Source organism: Podarcis liolepis, assembly GCF_965112155.1.
Source record: "Podarcis liolepis genome assembly, chromosome: 5".
Lineage (NCBI taxonomy): Eukaryota > Metazoa > Chordata > Lepidosauria > Squamata > Lacertidae > Podarcis > Podarcis liolepis.
In genome coordinates, this window is record NC_139556.1 from 100,650,258 (window position 1) to 100,670,799 (window position 20,542).

Genomic DNA, 20,542 nt, shown 5'->3' on the forward strand with positions numbered 1-20,542 from the left:
CGCCACCAAGCGCAAGGCGAACTCTGCACGTGGCAATGCCGACCTGTTACAATACATCATGTGCATACAAATGTCAGGCCAGAAGCAAGCGGGGAAGAGCATGAAAAGTTTCTGGGCTAGGAAACTATGCAGTGGGACGGTTGTTGTCATAAATGTATTAAGAGCAGGAAGGTGGTAGAATCACTGGGGTTTTTCAAGTAGAGGTTGGATGGCCATCTGTCATGGATGCTTTAGCTGAGATTCCTAATGCGTTGCAGGGGGTTGGACTAGATCAGGGGTAGGCAACCTAAGGCCTGTGGGCTGGATCCGGCCCAATCGCCTTCTAAATCCGACCCACGGACGGTCCGGGAATCAGCGTGTTTTTGCATGAGTAGAATGTGTCCTTTTTATTTAAAATGCATCTCTGGGCTATTTGTGGGGCATAGGAATGTGTTCAATTCCCCCCTTGAAAATATAGTCCGGCCCCCCACAAGGTCTGAGGGACAGTGGACCGGACCCCTGCTGAAAAAGTTTGTTGACTCCTGGACTAGATGATTATCATGGTCCCTTCCATCTCTACAATTCTATGATCCTGTGAAATATATTGGAATAATAATAATAATGGCCGAGACCATATAACACCAGTCCTGAAAGACCTACACTGGCTCCCAGTATGTTTCCGAGCACAATTCAAAGGGTTGGTGCTGACCTTTAAAGCCCCAAATGGCCTTGGCCCTGTATACCTGAAGGAGCGTCTCCACCCCCAGCGTTCTGCCCGGACACTGAGGTCCAGCTCCGAGGGCCTTCTGGTGGTTACAGGGAACCAGGCAGAGGGCCTTCTTGGTGGTGGCACCCACCCTGTGGAATGCTCTGCCATCAGATGTCAAGGAAATAAACTGACTTTTAGAAGACTTTTAGAACTTTGACTTTTAGAAGACATCTGAAGGCAGCCCTGTTTAGGGAAGTTTTCAATGCTTGATGTTTTATCGTGTTCTTAATATTCTGTTGGGAGCTGCCCAGAGTGGCTGGGGAAACCCAGCCAGATGGGCAGGGTATAAGTAATATATTATTATTTATTATTACTCTGCCCTTCTGGCTGGGTTTCCAGATGGAGAAAACTTGTTTTCCGATGCTCCAGATGGCAGACCCCAATCCGGTGGGTTTAAATGACAAGAAAGGAGAATTTGACTAGCATCAAGAAGAACTTTATGAGGTTAAGAGCTGTACCTTCCAACTCTACTATTCTATGTACGACAGCTGCTTCCCAACAACCTCTCTCTGGAAGGGGCTCCATTTCTCCTCCCGCTTCGCTGGAGAGGCGCTGCGCAGAGAGGGAGAGAATATATTTTTTCTTGTTCTCCTCCTCTAAAACTAGATGCGTCTTATGGTCGGGTGCGTCTTATAGAGCGAAAAACATGGTGCCCCCCCATAGTCTATCACTGACTAGAATCTCCAGCCCATATCTCAGAACCTGTTGAAATAATACGAAGGAGAAAGATAGATAGGTAGATAAAAGCAAATGCTTAAACTTCCTTCATTGTGAACATGAGCATGTGAGGAGATTTCACCCCTCCCATATCCAAGAATCTGCTGATGTTCTCTGCTGATTCTCCAGAGAGGAGGAGGCGTGTTCTGCTCTCTACTTATTCAGCTCCAGCACCAAATCAGTCAGTCAGTCAGTGTCGGAGAGAGAGAGAGAGAGAGAGAGAGAGACTGAGTGTTAGAGATCGTATGTAGAGATAAGGTTGCTGCTAAGAGCAGCTGCAGACACTCAGTGCAGTGCAGCATTCATTTATGCTTAGACCTATTTAGCTCTGTATATAGTTGTATAATAGTTGTAGATAGAATAAAGAAGATATTCTACAGAGCTGCTCTCCGAGTTGTTTATATACTCTGCTGTACGATGACTGTCTTCTTGTGGAAGTGAATCTGGTGCTCACATCTCTAAGCTGTGAGCCCACAGCACTTTGACCTATTCCTGTGCAGAAGGTGGTCCCTGGAAGTGCTACCCAGCTCGCCTAGCCCAGTCGGGGCTGAAGTGGATGAGTCCAGTTGGTGGCACTGGCTCAAGGGCGATGCTGACAGCATGCATCCGCGGACACGGAGCAAGGGTGATGCTGACAGCATGCATCCGCGGACACGGAGCAATGGATCCAAACTACAAGAAAGAAGATTCCACCTAAACATTAGGAAGAACTTCCTGACAGTAAGAGCTGTTTGACAGTGGAATTTGCTGCCAAGGAGTGTGGTGGAGTCTCCTACTTTGGAGGTCTTTAAGCAGAGGCTTGACAACCATATGTCAGGAGTGCTCTGATGGTGTTTCCTGCTTGGCAGGGGGTTGGACTCGATGGCCCTGGTGGTCTCTTCCAACTCTATGATTCTATGATTCTATGATCTGCTGGTTTGCTGCCAGGACAGGTTCAAGGCACTTGTGGTGATTCACAAAGTCCTAAACAACTTGGGGACAAAGTAGTTTAAGGACCTGACTCCTTATGCTCTACCTCGATCTCCAAGAACTTCTGCACCCATGAGGTTCAGCTGAACTTCACTGGGGCTGAGGCCCTGCCCTATAGAATTTGCCACCAGCAGAATCATAGAACTATAGAAGTGTAGAGTTGGTCCAACACCTACAGTGCTGGAGTCTTTTTGCCCAACATGGGGCTCAAGCCCAGTACCCTGAGATTGATAGTCTGAGCTATTGATCCTTCAGCAGTAACCACCCAGGCCTGCTTTTAGATAACTTCTAAAAACTGTACTATTGTTTGGACAGGGCGCTGCAATATGAATTACCCCTTTTACCCAATCAGTACTAATGTAAAAAAAGAGAAAGAAGCATAAAGCCCCTGTGAAATATACTGGGAGTCGAGAGGGGATTTCATGCTCTTTATTCAGCTCATAGTGGTGAGGAGCAATTGAAGTTTCCCCAAAGTATCTGCTTTATATACATTATTGACACAATGGGCCCCACGTGATTGGCTAATTCCAGGATTCTCCTGTAGGCCAATCAGGTTGTGGATTCACTTCCATCTGGAGCTGGATTGGGTGGCTCCTGCGGACCAATCATACTGCTGCATTCTGAATCCTATTGTTCTAGGACCAATCAGACTGCTGCATTTTGGATCCTATTGTTCTAGGACCAATCAGACTGCTGCATTTTGGATCCTATTCAACTCAGTACATAACACCCTGCCTTTACATGTCGCCAGATTCAGGTCCTATACTTGCTTACTTACCTGCCCACCTGTCCTGCAGCCTTTCAGTCTTTCCCACCCCCCTGAAAGGTGTCCTTTCACAGCCTCCTGAGTTTGTGCAGCCAAACGATTCTGGAGGCAGGCGCAGCTGTGGCAGCAGAAAAATGCTGACTTGAAAAAAGGCCTCGGTCTGCTTCTCAGAACTGTGAAGCATCGCATGGGGCAAACCTCAGTCGCCGAGAGCTATGAGAGCAGACAAACCACCTGGCTCTCTTGGCATGGGCATGACTAGGTGTTGCTGTGACGCCCAATCAGCATCCGAGGTATTGGTGGTCGGAAGTGGGGTTGTTCTGTTACACCACAGGAAATTGTGTGCATTTCCTGCAAAGGGGTGAAGTGTGGCTGCTGGCGTGTCGTTGAGCAAGGAGAGCCAGACCATGCAAATGTGGCCTTGTGTGGGTTTTTTTTTTTTTAAAAAAAAATTTATTGGGTTTTCCACTTTTATAACAACAAAACACACACAAGAAAAAATAACACATAACAAAACATGTATAAATTCAGCCAATCCTCGTTTCATGACCTTGTTCCCTGACTTCCCCCCACCCCCCCTCGTGCATCCCAATTCCCAAAATTATATCAGCAAATTGGTATTTCTCCTCTTAACCATCTTGTTCTTCTTATTACCTCTTTTGTAATTAAAATTGATATTCCTAAGTTGGACTTAAGTTCTCTTCCATCGATTTTTCATTTTGTCTTAATTAAAAGTCATATTAACCAAACCTAAAAATCTTAAGAGTTTCTAAAAGTCTCCTCTTCCCTCCCTCCCATCCCCGGTTTTTGTCCCTTCCCGATGAAAGTCCAAAGTCGAGATTCTCAGCCTGGGTTCCTCACGTCCGAGGCTTTCAAGTCCCTTTCAGTCCCTCTCCGCCGATCTTGTTGGTAGCCCTTTATATCAGTCGTCGAGTCTGGAAAAAGCTCTTTCAGCATCCAAATATATTCTCTTCCCACAAGGAGATTTGTAATCAATTGCTGGAAAATTTCCACCAAGCCTGTATCCTCAGAACCAAAGTCCAAACAAAGGCCCCAATCATGCCTCTTTGTTTTAAATTCCTGTATTCCATATTGTCCCAGGGCCTCTTCCTTCTTCTTCTGCATCTTTCGCAGACTTGTGGTAGATGTGTTCCCAAGGTCTCCTTGCTTGTATTCCACAGATGTCAGCTTTTGGATGTTGCTTCCCAAAGTTACTTTCTCTTTTTCTTGTTTAGTCTCTTCCACCTCTGAAAGTATTGTTTCCTCTTCAGCTGTGGATTCTTTCTCATTCAAGTCCTCAACACAAACAGCAGAGTTGCCTGTTCCCAAGGTCATAGTCACAAGTTGTTTATTCATAGCCAAACTCTGCTCTTGTAAGGTTCCCACCAACTGAAACATCCTTTCAATTTCAGCTAGTAACTTTCCATCCACAGCCATTGTATCCATTGTAGTTTCACAGAATTCCCCCTAGGGGGAATCTGGTTACTTATTAATCTTTTACTCAACAACCCTTTAACTTCTTATTGTTACTTTGTTTCCAACAATTTTGATTCAATTGTGTCTTAGTCCAGGGGGATCTTAAACAACAATTTTTCCGCTTTAAATTGCCCGTTTGTCAGCTTTGACAGCTGTCAAACTCCGCGGCTCTGACACAAGCACTAAGGCAGGACGTTCCCGAGCCCGGGAGGGGGGGTAGTTTAAAACAAAAAGAAAGCTTCTGAAACTCCACTCTCCAGCATAAAATTTCCCTTAGCGAAATCTTGAAAGTTAATGTCCTTTTTAACTCACCCCACCAAGGGCAGGCTCTCCAGCTTAGCTCTTATGTCGTTGCTTAGATCTTCTGCAAGGGGGGGGGGGTGCGGACTTCCTTTTAGCACCCCCCCCGGTCGTCTCTAATTCAGGGTAGAAATTTTTAAAGTCCCAATCCGTCTTACTCACGGGTAGTTCTTTCAGTCCAGATTTTCAAGGAAGGAAGTCGGCGCTCTCTGGTTATGGCTCGCGGCTTCGCTCCACCGAGGTAGCGATCGACTCTCAGTGCCACGCCACCCCCGTATCCCCTCCGCAGCCTTTAAAAAGGCTCTTCGCGAATCAGGGGGGGCGCTTAAGGCACCCGCCGAGTCTTCAGTCCGCAGGCATCCGCGCCTGCGGTTTTTAAGGGTCCCCGCGTCGCCGGCGCGGCTAAGACCCATCCTCGGTAGAGCCGATTCCCTCCGGAGCTCGGAGGGAATCCGCCATTTCCAGATCGCGTCAACCCGGAAGTCCTCCCTTGTGTGGGTTTTGAGTGGGTGTGGAAATGAGACTCCCTGTCATAGCAGTCAATTTACAGATTTGAAAATAAGGGACCAGCAGCCTCAAAAATAAGGGATCAGCAGCCAAAATAAGGGATTTTCAGAGCACTGGTATGTTCAACTTCTGAGCCCCTCCGAGCCAAAGGCAGAAAGCCCAGCCAGCAGCCAAACGAAGCCTCAAGCAGTGGTTCCCACAGCGCAGCAACCCAGCAAAGGGGATGCAGCAAGGAAATCCACCGTCACCTCTCCGCTGGGAAGCGCTGAGCAAAGGCGAGTCCCCAGGCAACGCGGCCGATTTGATTGGCACAAGGCATGCAAGCTCCACCCCCAGTCATTCTCAGACTCCTTATTGGGTGAGCAATACAGTTGGAGCCTCCCTCCTCCCTGGCCGGCAGGGAGGGAGGGAGAGGAGCTGCTTCCTTTGAAACCCGGGAAATTTAAGGGACATCATCAGCAGAGGGACACGGCGCTGGGATAAGGGAATGTCCCGCCAAATAAGGGATGCTTGACAGCTATGAATGAGACTCCCTGTGGGTCAGACAACGTGCTTTGCTTTTAGAAAGCAAGAAGGCATGGGAAGGTGAATCGTACTTTATTTCTGGCTCCAATTCAAGGGAAATCATAGAATCGTAGACTTGGAAGGGGCCACGAGAGTCATCTAGTCCAGCCCCCTGCAATGCAGGGATCTCAATGAAAGCAACCAGGACAGGAGGCCATCTAGCCTCTGCTTAAAAAGCTCCGAGGAAGGAGAGTCCTCCACCTGAATATAATTCTCTGGACACATTCTCCAGACTTGTAAGGGTTTGGGGAGCAGGGATTCAAGCACATAACCAGGACATTTGGGTTTGCACAATTAAAGTGGAGTAAAGTGCTCTATCTCCCTAGAGCAACAAAAGCACTTTTTAATAGAAAGGAATATAAAAACATAAAAAGAGCCTGCTGAATCGGGAAAATGGGTGACCGTTTAGTCCAGGATCCTGTTCTCACAGTGGTCAACCGGGTGTCCCAGTGAGAAACCAGGGGACTCTCCTCTCCTGCAGTTTCCATAAGAATAAGAATAAGAATAATTTATAATTTATACCCCGCCCATCTGGCTGGGTTTCCCCAGCCACTCTGGGCAGCTTCCAACAGAACACTAAAATACAATAACCTATTAAACATTAAAAGCTTCCCTAAACAGGGCTGCCTTCAGATGTCATCTAAAAGTCTGGTAGTTGTTGTTCTCTTTGACATCTGCTGGGAGGGCGTTCCACAGGGTGGGTGCCACCACCAAGAAGGCCCTCTGCCTGGTTCCCTGTAACTTTGCTTCTCGCAGTGAGGGAACCGCCAGAAGGCCCCTGGAGCTGGACCTCAGTGTCTGGGCAGAACGATGGAGGTGGAGACGCTCCTTCAGGTATACTGGACCGAGGCCGTTTAGGGCTTTAAAGGTCAGCACCAACACTTTGAATTGTGCTTGGAAACGTACTGGGAGCCAATGTAGGTCTTTCAAGATCGGTGTTATGTGTTCTCGGCGGCTGCTCCCAGTCACCAGTCTAGCTGCTGCATTCTGGATTAGTTGTAGTTTCTGGGTCACCTTCAAAGGTAGCCCCACGTAGAGCGCATTGCAGTAGTCCAAGCGAGAGATAACTAGAGCATGCACCACTCTGGCGAGACAGTCCGCGGGCAGGTAGGGTCTCAGCCTGCGTACCAGGTGGAGCTGGTAAACAGCTGCCCTGGACACAGAATTGACCTGCGCCTCCATGGACAGCTGTGAGTCCAAAATGACTCCCAGGCTGCGCACCTAGTCCTTCAGGGGTACAGTTACCCCATTCAGGACCAGGGAGTCCTCCACACCCGCCCGCCCCCTGCCCCCCCAAAACAGTACTTCTGTCTTGTCAGGATTCAATCTCAATACAGATACTGGTATCCCAAAGCATTACTTCCTTCAGCCGTCACAGCTTTTAAAACACAATAACAAGGAAGAATTGAAACCGCCAGTGACATACTGCTTGATAATTTTGGGGGGAAAGATCAAGGCAGTTAACAAACAAACCCTACGTACCATTGTATTGCAAGTAAACTAAACAGGGAATAAAAGCTATTGTTGGCTATCCATGCCACCTGGAAACTACAGAAGGAGTTGCCTGCCAAGGCACCTGAGCCACAGAATTCCTAGGAGAACAATAAAACACACTGACACAAAGTATTTTGGTTTATGGGTTGAAATAGGCCACAATTATATTGGTTACAGATGTGAGTGGTTTGTCTTAGGCTATATCTTGACTCCTGCCCACCTGCAGGGAGTCCACGGAAGGGCAAACCACCAATAGGGGGTGCCCTGTGACTTACATGAGATAGTGGCACCACCCTGAGGGGTCCCAGTAGGGGCTGTGACATGGCCCTAGCCCACGCCCAGGCTTCGGACAGTATTCACACCCCAGATCCCTTTAACATGATACCCTTACTGAGGAGGGGCTGGAGAAGGCAATAACCTCCCCTCCAGCCAACCAAAGGCTTACCCAATGCAATGCCGCCCACCGATCAAGAGGTGAGTGGACTTGTCCCAAATTCCTCGCAGTTGACTTTGAACCTCTGGTGTTGTTAACTCTTGGCTGAGTTTCGTTTCACAAACGGTCAGCTTGTGAGAGTGAGGAAAGCAAAGCAGGGAATCACAAACGGCACCCACCTTCTCACTGCATCCCACTGTGGCCTCTGCAAAAAAGACCACAATCACCTTTGTCATTAAGCAACGCCGATCGGCAAAGAAGCATGAAAAGGCTCACAATGGATTTTTGGAGACGGGTTTTTAAGAAGCAGATGCATGAGGCGAAGCCAAATGATCTCTGGAGGCTGACAATGGATCTGAGGCTTAACTTCCACAGTGTGGAACCCGGATGGACAGAAACATTTCTGGAGCATGCTCATGGAAGGTAAAAAACAAACAAACAAAGCTTCTACCAGATAGCTAATATTTTTGTAATGCGCTGGAACATAGAGAGCTGCCTTTTCCTGATTCAGAGCATTGGGTCATGTAGCACTCTGCTGTCTACCCTGGCCAGCTGTGGTTCTCCAGGGTTCCATGTAGGGTTCTCTCTTGGCCCTAAATGGAATCATGGAACACTAGAGTTGGGAGGGACCCCAAGTCATCTAGTCCAACCCCCTGCAATGCCATTGGGGATAGAAAGTGGGACATTCTTTGTGCGGACTCTCTGCTCCTGATCTACGTCGCATCCCATATTGTGCTCCAGCACACCTGCAGAGTGAGCCCAGCTGGGAGTTTATTGTGGGATTGATAGTGCTTATACACACAGAGTTTTTGCAGCATCTGTACCATGTCAACGTCCTCAAAATGCCAAGATCTCTCTCTCTCTCTCTCTCTCTCTCTCTCTCTCTCTCTCTCTCTCTGAATTTCCTCTTCCCATGAAAAACCGTATTTTTCGCTCTATAGGGCACACCGGACCATAGGGCGCTCCTAGATTTTAGGGGGGGGGAATAAAGAATTTTTTTTTTATTTCCCCCCAGCCCCAAAGAGCAAAGAAGCCAAGACAGCGAGCGGGATCCATCCCGCTCGCTGTCTTGGCTTCCTCTTTAGCCGCGTGCAACCTCTCCAGCCGGGAGAGGCTGTGCGCGGCTTTGGCAGAAGCCAAGAGCTTGCTTCTATCCGCAAGCCTTCTGAGCCCAGCGGGAACTCCGCCGGGCTCCGAAGGCTTGTGGGTAGCTGCCTGAAGCCCAGGGTGCGCAGCGGGAGTTGGCGCTGTGCTCCCCAGGCTTCAGGCTGCAGGCTGCTGTCCGCAAGCCTTCGGAGCCCGGCGGATAACTGCCTGAAGCCCGGGGTGCGCAGCCTGCATTCACTCCATAGGACTCACACACATTTCCCCTTCATTTTTGGAGGGGAAAAAGTGCGTCCTATAGAGCGAACAATACGGTAAGTAGAAATAACCTGTTATAATCTGCTGTGGAAGCTCATTAGCTCATGGGGGGCAGTTTTTCTCATTTGATATGATGTTTTGGTGGATGTTCTCTCTATCACAACACCTTTGCTCTCTTTTCCTTCTCACCTGATATCGGGTGCCCCACTTGTGGGGCAAGTGGGTATGGCTGGGGAAGAACCACTGGGAGGGGGAGTCACTGAGTACTTTAAAACCATTGTTCTCTATGGGCAATTAGCTGCAGGTTACAATGTACGATAAGCAAGGTCCACGCTTCAGGAGAGCATCAACAGAAGTACCAAATTCCGCTTGCTCCCCTCCCCCCCATCTCTCTCCCTGCTAGATTTACCTGTTCCGGATGCCTCCACAGCTGGTCCTCGCACCAAGTTCTTATCCTGTTCCATATGCAATGGGACAGTTCTGAGAGGCAAGGACACGTCAGGATGAAGCCCTTGGGTCAACGGTGCCACGAATGCTCTCTGGACACGTACGAAGAGCCACAGTTCTCTGAGGACGACGTTGCCGACATCTTGAAAGACTTGATCCTTGACATCAGGGAGAATTGCTATGGGGAGCAGGTTGACCGCAGTCAGCTCTCTAAGGTGGTCTGTCACGAGGGTGGTCCGCATAAGCGCGAGTTTTGTGAAGGGTGCCAGCTGGGAATCCACAAAGGGCAACAAGGGCGGTCGAAGCAAGCAGAGCACCGCGGGAAACCCCAAAGCACAGGGTATCCAGCGACCATTATACAGATAGAAACACCAAGTCCATCATTCCTGGGGTCCTCAGCCCCATCATTCACAGGTTCCTCAGCCCCATCATTCGCAGGGTTCTCAGCCCCATCATTCGCAAGGTCCTCAGCCCCATCATTCACAGGGTCCTCAGCCCCATCATTCACAGGGTCCTCAGGCCCTATACAGAGTTGCAATTGCTGCCTATGTTTTATAATTATAATTATAATTTTCATTGTCTGGTACTGGGGATAGCAGAGCAGGCAGTATATTTAAACTGCAATGGAAATTCAGGCACCCACCCCTTGCTGGCTTGGCCTGCCGTGACTTTATAAGCCCTGCCGCCTCCTGTACAAAAGCTGCCGAATGTCTGCAAAGGCTTTTCTGTATTCTGAAACTATTACACCAGTGGCAAATTGTGACGGATCAGAACATCTCTGGTGGAAGATTTGCCTTTTCTTCCCTCTTATTTCTTTGCTACTCGAATAGAATGTCGTTCAATCAATCAATCAATCAATCAATCAATCAATCAATCGACCGTTGTGTGATCAGCTGCTCATTAGAGGCAAATCAGAACACATCTTTTATAGTAGTTAAAACACAGCAAACCAAGAGTCATAAAACATCTGAACATTCTCAAAACATAGACACCTTTCTACAAACATAAGGAAAGGTTACAGGTCATGAGAAGCAGCTGAGCAGCTGGATGGCAAAACCATTGCAATAGTTTTAATAAATGCTGGGTCCCACCTGGATACAGGACTTGAATTAGTTTCCATGGTTTATTATGAAGTGGTCCCTCACCTGGGGAAACAACAAGGTGATATAGAAGTGAATTCTTTTGCAGGTGGAGTGGATGGCCACCCCCCCCTTTTTTAATGGCCACCCACGTAATACAGTAGTGCCTGACACACAGAATGTGAACAGGTGAACTTTCCCCATAATTGCATTTCCGTACTACAAAAGGCTTAACCCTTGAATTTCAGCAGATTCAAGGGTTTTCCTTCATGTTTTGACCAGTGACCATCAACATCTTTGTACGTCTTAACAACTCTCTCTCCCCTCCCCCTGTCCCGACGATTCCCTGGTCAGGCAGACCAGCTTAAACTGCATTTTTTAAAACACTGCAACACTGTCTCTCCCTAGGTGAAGACTTCGAGCATTTAGTAATTCCTAACATATACTAACTCTAACTATGGGCGTCCCAAAACTGTACAGGAAGGAGAGTCCACCCCCTGAATATAATTTTCTGGACACATTCTGTTAGTTTCTGTTTCCCACTGAGCAGTTGTGTGGAGTCACAGGACTCTGTTTACATTCCAGGGATTCCATACTATTGGAAGTCTCACGGGAAAGGAGACGGGATGTGACGTTAGTGGTTTCCCTGTTTCCTTTGTTCCTTTGTTCAGTTGCTCTCTGCTCTCACAGAGAGAGGATGTCTTTTTCTTTGCTCTCTGCGTAGCTTAGAAATAAAGCATAGCATGTTGCCAAACCTCTCGTCTCTTCCCTGTGCTGGGAACTCTGCTGGATAGAATGTGCCCGAGGCCTTATCAAAGGCTCAGGTCATTAAACATGTCGGGAGGCGATTCTGAAGGCTCGGCTAAGAGGAAGATGAGGCTTTATGAGCTTGGCCAAGCGGAGATTCCAACACATTCCCCAGACCGAAAGGGTTTTGGGAGACAGCGATTGAAGCACATACCCAGGGCGTTTAGTTTTGCGCAATTAAAATGGAGCAAGGTTCTCTGTCTCCCCAGGGCAACAAAAGCACGTTTTAAAAGAAAGGAATATAAAAACATTAAAAAGAGCGTGCTGGATTGGGAAAATGGGTAACCCTCTAGTCTAGGATCCTGTTCTCACAGTGGTCAACCAGGTGCCCCAATGGGAAACTAGGAAGCAGGACTTGAGCTTCCCAGGGAACTCTCCTCTCCTCTCCTGCAGTTTCCAGGTATACAGTGGTACCTTGGGTTAAGAACTTAATTCATTCCGGAGGTCCGTTCTTAACCTGAAATCGTTCTTAAATTGAGATACCACTTTAGCTAATGGGGCCTCCTGCTTCCGCCGTGCTGCCGGAGCACGATTTCTGTTCTTATCCTGAAGCAAAGTTCTTAACCCGAGGTACTATTTCTGGGTTAGCGGAGTCTGTAACCTGAAGCCTCTGTAACCCCAGGTACCACTGTACTGGTATCCAAAAGCCTTACTTTCCTCAACCACCACAGCTTTTAAAACATAATAACAAGAAAGAATTGAAACCACCAGGGACATACTGCTTGATAATTTTTGGAGGAAGGATCAATACAGTTAACAAACAGTAAGTGTAATGTTCATTGGAGCTATTAGCTAAAACACAAAATAGTATACAAAGAAGCTTAGAAAAGTTACCTTGGCCACTACGGAAGTATGCTATATACTATTGTATTGCAAGTAAACTAAACAGGTAATAAAAGCTATTGTTGGCTATCCATGCTACCTGAAACTACAGAAAGAGTTGTCCCAAAGTCCTCACAGTTGACTTTGAACCTCTGGTGTTGTTAATTCTTGGCTGAGTTTTGTTTTGCAAACGTACGGACCGGTCAGCTTGTGAGAGTGAGGAAAGCAAAGCAGGGAATCACAAACAGCACCACCTTCTCACTGCATCCCATTGTGGCCTCTGCAAAAAAGACCACAATCACCTTTGTCATTAAGCAACACCGACCGGAAAAGAAATATGAATAGGCTCCCAATGGATTTTTGGAGACGGGTTTTTAAGAAGCAGATGAATGAGGTGAAGCCAAATGATCTCTGGAGGCTGACAATGGATCGCAGGATTGAATTCCACAGCGTGGAACCCGGATGGACAGAAACATTTCAGGAGCATGCTCATGGAAGGTAAAACAAAAGAACAAAGCTTCTACCAGATAGCTAATATTTTTGTAATGCGCTGGAACATAGAGAGCTGCCTTTTCCTGAATCAAAGCATTGGTCCATCTAGCCCTGGGCTGTCTCCCCTGACTGGCTGTGGTTCTCCAGGGTTCCATGTAGGGTTCTCTTGACGTCCACTCTTCAGGAGAGCCTCAACAGAAGTACCAAATTCTGCTTGCTCCCCCTCCCATCATCTCCCCCTCTCTCCCTGCTAGATTTACCTGTTCCGGATGCTGGCACAGCTGGTCCTCATACCAAGTTCTTATCCTGTTCCACATGCTATGGGAGAGTTCTGAGAGGCGAGGACACGTCAAGATGAAGCCCTTGGGTCAGCGGTGCCACGAATGCTCTCTGGACACGTACGAAAAGCCACGGTTCTCCGAGGACGACGTTGCAGACATCTTGAAGGAGTTGATCCTCGACATCAGGGAGAATTGCTATGGGGAGCAGGTTGACCGCAGTCAGCTCTCTAAGGTGGTCTGTCACGAGGGTGGTCCGCATAAGCGCGAGTTTTGTGAAGGGTGCCAGCTGGGAATCCACAAAGGGCAACAAGGGCGTTCGAAGCAAGCAGAGCACCGCGGGAAACCCCAAAGCACAGGGTATCCAGCGACCATTATACAGATAGAAACACCAAGCCCATCATTCACAGGGTCCTCAACTCCATCATTCCCCTGGTCTTCAGCCCCATCATTCCCAAGGCCCTCAGCCCCATCATTTACAGGGTCCTCAGCCCCATCATTCTCCTGGTCCTCAGCCCCATCATTCCCAAGGCCCTCAGCCCCATCATTCACAGGGTCTTCAGCCCCATCATTCCCCTGGTCCTCAGCCCCATCATTCCCAAGGCCCTCAGCCCCATCATTCCCAGGGTCTTCAGCCCCATCATCCACAGGGTCCTTGGCCCCATCCTCCACAGGGTCCTCAGCCCCAACACAGGGTTGCAATTACTGTCTTTGGTCTGTAATTCTAATTATAGCAGTATTTATAATTTCAATTATAATTTTCACTGCCTATATGCTTTCTTTCATTACCTAACTGGTTCCGGTGATAGCAGAGCAGGCAGGGAATTTAAACTGCAATGCAAATTCAGGCACCCACCCCTGCTTGCTTGGCCTGCCGTGACTTTAGAAGCCCTGCCGCCTCCTGTACAAAAGCTGCTGAATGTCTGAATATGCCTTTCTGTATTCTGAAACTATTACACCAGTGGCAAATTGTGACGGTGTAAGAGTTGCCTTTTCTTCCCTTTTCTTTCTTTGCTACTCGAACAGAATGTCGTTCAATCCATCCATCAATCAATCAATCAATCAATCAATCAAGTAAACTGTTGTGTGATCAGCGGCTAGTTGTGTGATCAGCAAATCAGAACACAGCTTGTATAGTAGTTCAAATAAAGAGTCATAAAACATCTGAACATTCTTGAAACATAAAACCCTTCTACATACATCAGGAAAGGTTACAGGTCATGAGAAGTAACCGAGCAGCTGGTTGGCAAGGCTGTGCTATTGGAATGATTTTAATAAATGCTTTGTCCCTCCTGGATACGGACTTGAATTCGCTTACATTGGTTTATTTAGCAGGTGGTCCCTCACCTGGGGAATGAACAAGTTGATATAGAAGTGACGTCTTTTGCAGGTGGAGTGGATGGTCACCCCCCAATTTTTTTTTAATGGCCACCCACGTTATACAGTGTCCGGCAGATAGAATGTGAACAGGTGAACTTTCCCCATAATTCCATTTCCATACTAGAAAAAGCTTAACCTTTGAATTTCAGCAAATTCAAAGGTCTTCCTTCGTGTGTTGACATCTTTGTACGTCTTAACAGCTCTCTACCCCTCCCACCCTCCCGTCCAACGATGCCCTGGTCTGGCAGACAAGATTAAACTGCATATTTTTATTTTACACTGTGGCACTCTCTCCCCCCCCCCCAAGTGAAGACTTCAAGCATTTAGTAATTCCTAACATTTACTAACTCTAACTATGGGTGCCCCAAAACTGTATACCATTGTACTGCAAGTTAACTATCCAGTGAATAATTAAGGAGTTCCTGATTTCTACCTTCTAAGCCTCTTTGCAAAGTTTTCCCATGTTGCATTTGCCATTGGGTTGGGGGGCAGCAATGTCAAACTTGTTTTTGTTTTAAGATTTTAAAATAAGAACATATTTTGTTTTAATGGGGCTGCATATCTCTGCTACCATCTGATTTTATCATTCATTACCTGTTCTGTTTGATCTTAAAAAGAGAGGTCTGTTGTTATTTCTTTCTGAGGTATTACTTGTTCCTGGAAATTTTAAGACATTGAAGGATTGGGTAGGAGAAAACTGTTTCAAATGAAAAAAATAAATTGCAAAACAAAAAAACCCTCTTGGATCCTGTGTATTTGTTAAGGATACTTCCAAAATACCTAATGATAATGATAGTAGTGCTAGCAATGGGAGTCAAATCGGTAACTCCCCTCTCCCCAGCAAAAAGGGTTTGTGCAACAGGATTTATTTATTTCATAAAATTTATAATCTGCTTGACTGGAAAAAAAAGGTTGATAGGGGTTTACAAAAAGAATAAAGCAATGAAATTATCAATAAGAGAAATTAACAACAATAATTTAAGACTTTTGAAAAATTAAAATAGCAATAGACTAAAACCAGATTAAAACTTGCATAAACGTTCTAAACATCTGGGTAGGCTTATCTAAACAAAATTAGCTTTCTTTTTTGCAGATTTGGAACACAGGATATTTAACTACTTATGGAAATAATCAATATATATATAGAAATTCTATAGAAATAGAGTTGACCTGAGGAATAATAATAACAGCATAATGAGATTGCAATTGAATTAAATGGGTTGTTGGGGTCCCTTGAACCCCATAACTGTGACTGGGAAGAAAAGAGAGGAAAAAACAAAGGAAGGCATGTTAGCACGTAAGAAAAATTCCAAAGTCCATATTAGGGCAATACCTTTATCAGGCTAATGCCCCACCCCAAAGTTGTTGGTTTTTTTTAAAAAAAAATGTGCAAGCTTTAGAGTTCTTCAGAATTCTCCATCTAGCCTGATGAAGAGTTCTGAAGAACTCAAAAGCTTTCATACTATTTTCTAGCCCAGGCGTGCCCTGTGTTAGCCGATGGTCATGAACTCAGCTGCCACCTTTGTGAAAGGGAAGAAAGCATCGGGGGGGGGGGGGGCAGGGAGAACAGCACATTTTGGTTGCCCTTCTTAAGTTTCCGCGTGCTATACAGAGGGAGGATTAGCAAGAGCGTGGAAACTGGTTTAGTAAGATCTTGCCCAAGCATGTTTTGTGTAAGCCGATGGTTTTGAACTCAGCTGCTGCCTCTGTGAACGGGCAACCCGGAGCCATGGTTGGCACTCGCAAACGCACAGGCCTGACTTGCTCTCTCTGGCAATTCAAAGCTTTGACATTAGGTCTCTAGGGGAATATCAAAAGAAGAGTAAGAGACTCTGGAGGGTTAATGATGTTGTGAGATATAAACGCTGGTCCCCAGGACTTGGGTCCTGGACCCCTTTGAAATACCAGTGGTACCTCGGGTTACATACACTTCAGGTTACATACGCTTCAGGTTACAGACTCCGCTAACCCAGAAATAGTGCTTCAGGTTAAGAACTTTGCTTCAGGATGAGAACAGAAATCGTGCTCCGGTGGCGTGGCAGCAGCAGGAGGCCCCATTAGCTAAAGTGGTGCTTCAGGTTAAGAACAGTTTCAGGTTTAGTATAGACCTCCGGAACAAATTAAATACTTAACCTGAGGTACCACTGTAATAAAGTCTGGGCAAAGTTGATGAAGCAGTTGATGAAGAATATTTTATCGAAAATAAACACTTGCAAGTGGGTGTCCTGAAAAGGCAGGCACACCATCCCTTATTAAAAACATGAATATATAAACCCTTTTCCCGAGCGCAAGTCCCTCCTTCATTGCCCACAAGGAAGGGGCGTTCGAAGTTCACATCTATCGCGTCCGTCTCTTGCAATGTAAAATCCAACCCTTACTCCCTTGCTCACCACCAAAACCCCTTATTTGGTTAGTTTTTCCTGTTCCCCAAAGCCCCTTATTTGGTCAAGCCTTTGCCCCCTTGTTGTTGTTGTTTAGTCGTTTAGTCGTGTCCGACTTCTCTTCGTGACCCCCTGGACCAGAGCACGCCAGGCACTCCTGTCTTCCATTGCCTCCCGCAGATTGGTCAAACTCATGCTGGTAGCTTCGAGAACACTGTCCCACCATCTCGTCCTCTGTCGTCCCCTTCTCCTTGTGCCCTCCATCTTTCCCAACATCAGGGTCTTTTCCAGGGAGTCTTCTCTTCTCCTGAGGTGGCCAAAGTCTTGGAGCCTCAGCTTCAGGATCTGTCTTTTCAGTGAGCACTCAGGGCTGATTTCCTTCAGAACGGATAGGTTTGATCTTCTTGCAGTCCATGGGACTCTCAAGAGTCTCGTCCAGCACCATAATTCAAAAGCATCAGTTCTTTGGTGATCAGCCTTCTTTATGGTCATCACTGCCTTGCCGTGGTGAAGGGGCTTGAATAACTCAGAGAAGGTATGAACTATGCCGTGCAGGGCCACCCAAGATGGACAGGTCATAGTGGAGAGTTTTGACCAAACGTGATCCACCTGGAGGAGGAACCGGCAAGCCACTCCAGTATCCCTGCCAAGAAAACTCCATGGACAAAGACAAAAGGCATACACAATTACCTGTGGAATTGAATTTAATGGGGGGGGGGTGTCTACACCTGAGCAGACGTGCATAGGATTGCAGTTCACCATTTGCAGACATTGGAGGGTGGGGTGTCAGTGCCACATGGCACTAACAGAAGGTAAACATTATGTGACTCAAGAGGGTGGCAAATCGTGCATTTTCTCCATCTGCATCATTGGTGGAGGCTGCAGAATTTGGTTTATCTTGTTGCAGAAGTTTAATTACATTTTAGAGAGGATTACAAAAAGCCCTGAGAATGTATGCACTCAATGCAAAAAAGAAAGTGAATAAAAAGCAGGTCTTAACAGATTTAAAACAAAACCAAAACGAAACAGTGGTGTTTCCATCAAGTCCCTGAGATTTTGGGATGCTGCCGCCTTCTTCTGTCTGTTCCTGGCGTGGAGAACCTTGCTGGGTTCCAGCTCCCAACATCCTTGGCTTTTGGCCTTGATGGCTTGGGCTGATGGGAGTTGGAGTCCAACAGGTTCTCCACCCCAGATGTGTGACATCGAGGATGCCTTCTCTCCAGTTAGGCCCTGGGCAAATCTATCCCAGTCTGCTCCAATTCACGGGAACTCTTTGGGGGTTCAGGTAGAGGAGTCTTCTGCAGACCTGGTACCCAAGGTGCTTTTGGCTAGAAATGATGGGGGATTGAATTAAAAACCACCTGTGCACAATGTGCGCTTTTATTTAGCTGCGATCCCTCCCCACCACAAATGCGTCTCCAGCATAGCTGTCAACTTACAGATTTGAAAATAAGGGATCAGCAGCCAAAATAAGGGACCAGCAGCCAAAATAAGGGATTTTCCAAGGGGCACAGATGTTCGACTTCTGATCCCCTCCGAGCTATAAGCAGAAAGCCCAGCCAGCAGCCAAACGAAGCCTCAAGCGGTGGTTCCCACAGCACAGTAACCCGGCAAAGGGGATGCAGCAAGGAAAACCACTGTCACCTCTCCGCTGGGAAGCGCTGAGCAAAGGCGAGTCCCCAGGCAACGCGGCCGATTTGATCAGCGCAAGGCATGCAAGCTCCACCCCCCAGTCGTTCTTAGTCTCCTTATTGGGTGAGCAACGCAGCCAAGCAACACAGCTGGAGCCTCCCTCCTCCCTGGCTGGCAGGAAGGGAGGGAGAGGAGCTGCTTCCTTTGAAACCTGGGAAATTTAAGGGACATCATCAATAAGGGACAGCAGCGGCACACGGCGCTGGGATAAGGGACTTTCCTGACAAATAAGGGACGGTTGACAGCTGTGGTCTCCAGCTGCCACGCCATGCATTTCCCCTGAGATTTATTTTGAGTCCTAGTTAACAGACTTCCTTTCCAAGCACGACTGTGTGCTGCAGAAGACATGCACAATTTTTAAAGGTTTTCGCAAACCAAACCGCCCCAAACCACATTGATCCAGGCTTTTGGGTCCCTGTAAAGTCAAATCCATCACCAAATAACCCAGGGAAGCAGGTCAGCATCAGCTATTGGAGCAGAGTTCAGTTCAGCAGGATGTAGAATCCAGGCCAGGCCTTTCTCATCCACGTGTCCAAGGCGAAAATCAACGGGCAAGCTTCTCCCTGGTCTAATACCAGGGGCGCCCTTTGACGGAGAGCAAGGAGAGACTTTTTGGAGGCAGCAAGATTCTGAAATGCGGCAGATGCTATTTTTTTTTGGTTTTTTTGCTTTGGGTTCTTCGTACGGTTGGGAGACTTCAGTATTGCTCTCCTGTGACCTGCTTAATCCAAGGCAGAGTCAGAAGGACGTTGGAATACACTCCATAGCGGTCATTCAAGCCGCATCCATCGCCCCAAGACACTGTCCCTATGAGCTGCCACTGGCCAGTCTGGTTGTTCAGAGTGACCATGGGGCCGCCGGAGTCCCCTTGGCAAGCGTCTTTTCCTCCTGCGTGAGAAAGAGAGAAACAATAATGGCTGGGGCATCTTTCAGACCAGAAAAGCCACCTGTTCTACGTGGAGTTTGCAAAGGTGCAGAACAGGAGCTAGAATCAGAATAATAGAATGGTAGAGTTGGAAGGGACCCTGAGGGTCATCTAGTCCAGCCCCCTGCACCGCAGGAATCTCAACTAAATCATGCACGACAGACTAGCATCCAACCTGCATCTCGACACTTATCTCCCTGCCCCAAAGGGGACGATTGGCACAGTGATCATCGGCTCTCCTTGGTTCCATGAACTCATCCCCAGTGACCCCCAACCCTATAAAGAGCCTAGGGTATAAAGACCCCTGGTGGACTTGTAAAAGAGTAAAAGAGTATTGGGAAATGATCTGCAATGAATTGAAAAAAAATGTTTAAAAGTACTTTTTTGGGGGGAAAACAAAGTCCTTTTTGTTGGGGATAATTCAGACTGAAATTCCCAGACTGAAATTTATGCTGGAAATGTAAAGAAAAAGAAGGTACTTTTTTCCATATGTGGTGGATTTGTCCCAAGGTGAAAGACTTCTGGGAGAAGATTTATAACGAACTGAAAAAAAAAATGTTGAAATATACATTTATTAAGAAACCAGAGGCCTTTCTTCTTGGAATAACAGGTTTAGAATTGCCCAAGAAAGATGCTAAAATATTTTTGTATGCCACAATGGCCGCCCAAATATTACTTGCTAAAAATTGGAAAACACAAGAACTACCAACAGTGGAAGATTGGCAGATGAAGATGATGGACTTTTCGGAGCTAGCTGAGCTGACTGGAAGAATCTGCGACCAGAAAGAAGAGGAGTTTCAAGAGGACTGGAGGAAATTCAAGGACTATTTGAATAAATATTGCAATATAAAAAATTAGAAATTACTTGAAAGAAACAAATAGGCCTAGGATTAAACTAAGTTA

The 20,542-nt window shown here is 47.0% G+C and overlaps 3 protein-coding genes across 5 annotated transcripts in view; 2 read left to right on the plus strand and 1 right to left on the minus strand.

Moving 5' to 3' along the window:
• The first annotated feature begins 8,031 nt into the window (after positions 1-8,031).
• Positions 8,032-10,886, plus strand: LOC310707407 (receptor-transporting protein 2-like). The gene is made up of 2 exons (XM_083504591.1): positions 8,032-8,397; positions 9,740-10,886. The coding sequence occupies exons 1-2, from the start codon at positions 8,237-8,239 to the stop codon at positions 10,377-10,379; spliced, it is 801 nt and encodes a 266-aa protein (XP_083360717.1). The 5' UTR covers positions 8,032-8,236; the 3' UTR covers positions 10,380-10,886.
• Positions 10,887-11,836: 950 nt separating this feature from the next.
• Positions 11,837-15,489, plus strand: LOC310707385 (receptor-transporting protein 2-like). 2 transcript variants are annotated; one of them, XM_083504535.1, is made up of 3 exons: positions 11,837-12,989; positions 13,238-13,672; positions 13,793-15,489. In XM_083504535.1, the coding sequence occupies exons 1-3, from the start codon at positions 12,829-12,831 to the stop codon at positions 14,052-14,054; spliced, it is 858 nt and encodes a 285-aa protein (XP_083360661.1). In that variant the 5' UTR covers positions 11,837-12,828; the 3' UTR covers positions 14,055-15,489. The 2 variants fall into 2 exon arrangements, with proteins under 2 accessions (XP_083360661.1, XP_083360660.1); XM_083504534.1 differs by having other exon boundaries at positions 13,238-15,489.
• Positions 15,490-17,708: 2,219 nt separating this feature from the next.
• Positions 17,709-20,542, minus strand: part of MASP1 (MBL associated serine protease 1) — a 123,342-nt gene continuing 120,508 nt past the window's right edge. For both annotated transcript variants that reach the window (XM_083504139.1, XM_083504136.1), the window contains one exon: positions 17,709-19,602. In XM_083504139.1, coding sequence (XP_083360265.1) covers positions 19,412-19,602 — 191 coding nt within the window. In that variant the 3' untranslated portion in view covers positions 17,709-19,411. The remainder of the gene's footprint in view (positions 19,603-20,542) is intronic.

What these genes read in the sequence shown, in the direction of transcription:
- LOC310707407 (XM_083504591.1), top strand. Translation starts at nt 8,237, where the DNA reads ATGAAAAGGCTCACAATGGATTTTTGGAGACGGGTTTTTAAGAAGCAG. An exon ending in CTGGAGCATGCTCATGGAAG is followed by an intron (nt 8,398 to 9,739) that starts GTAAAAAACAAA and finishes TCTCCCTGCTAG; the next exon opens with ATTTACCTGTTCCGGATGCC.
- LOC310707385 (XM_083504534.1), top strand. Translation starts at nt 12,829, where the DNA reads ATGAATAGGCTCCCAATGGATTTTTGGAGACGGGTTTTTAAGAAGCAG. An exon ending in CAGGAGCATGCTCATGGAAG is followed by an intron (nt 12,990 to 13,237) that starts GTAAAACAAAAG and finishes TCTCCCTGCTAG; the next exon opens with ATTTACCTGTTCCGGATGCT.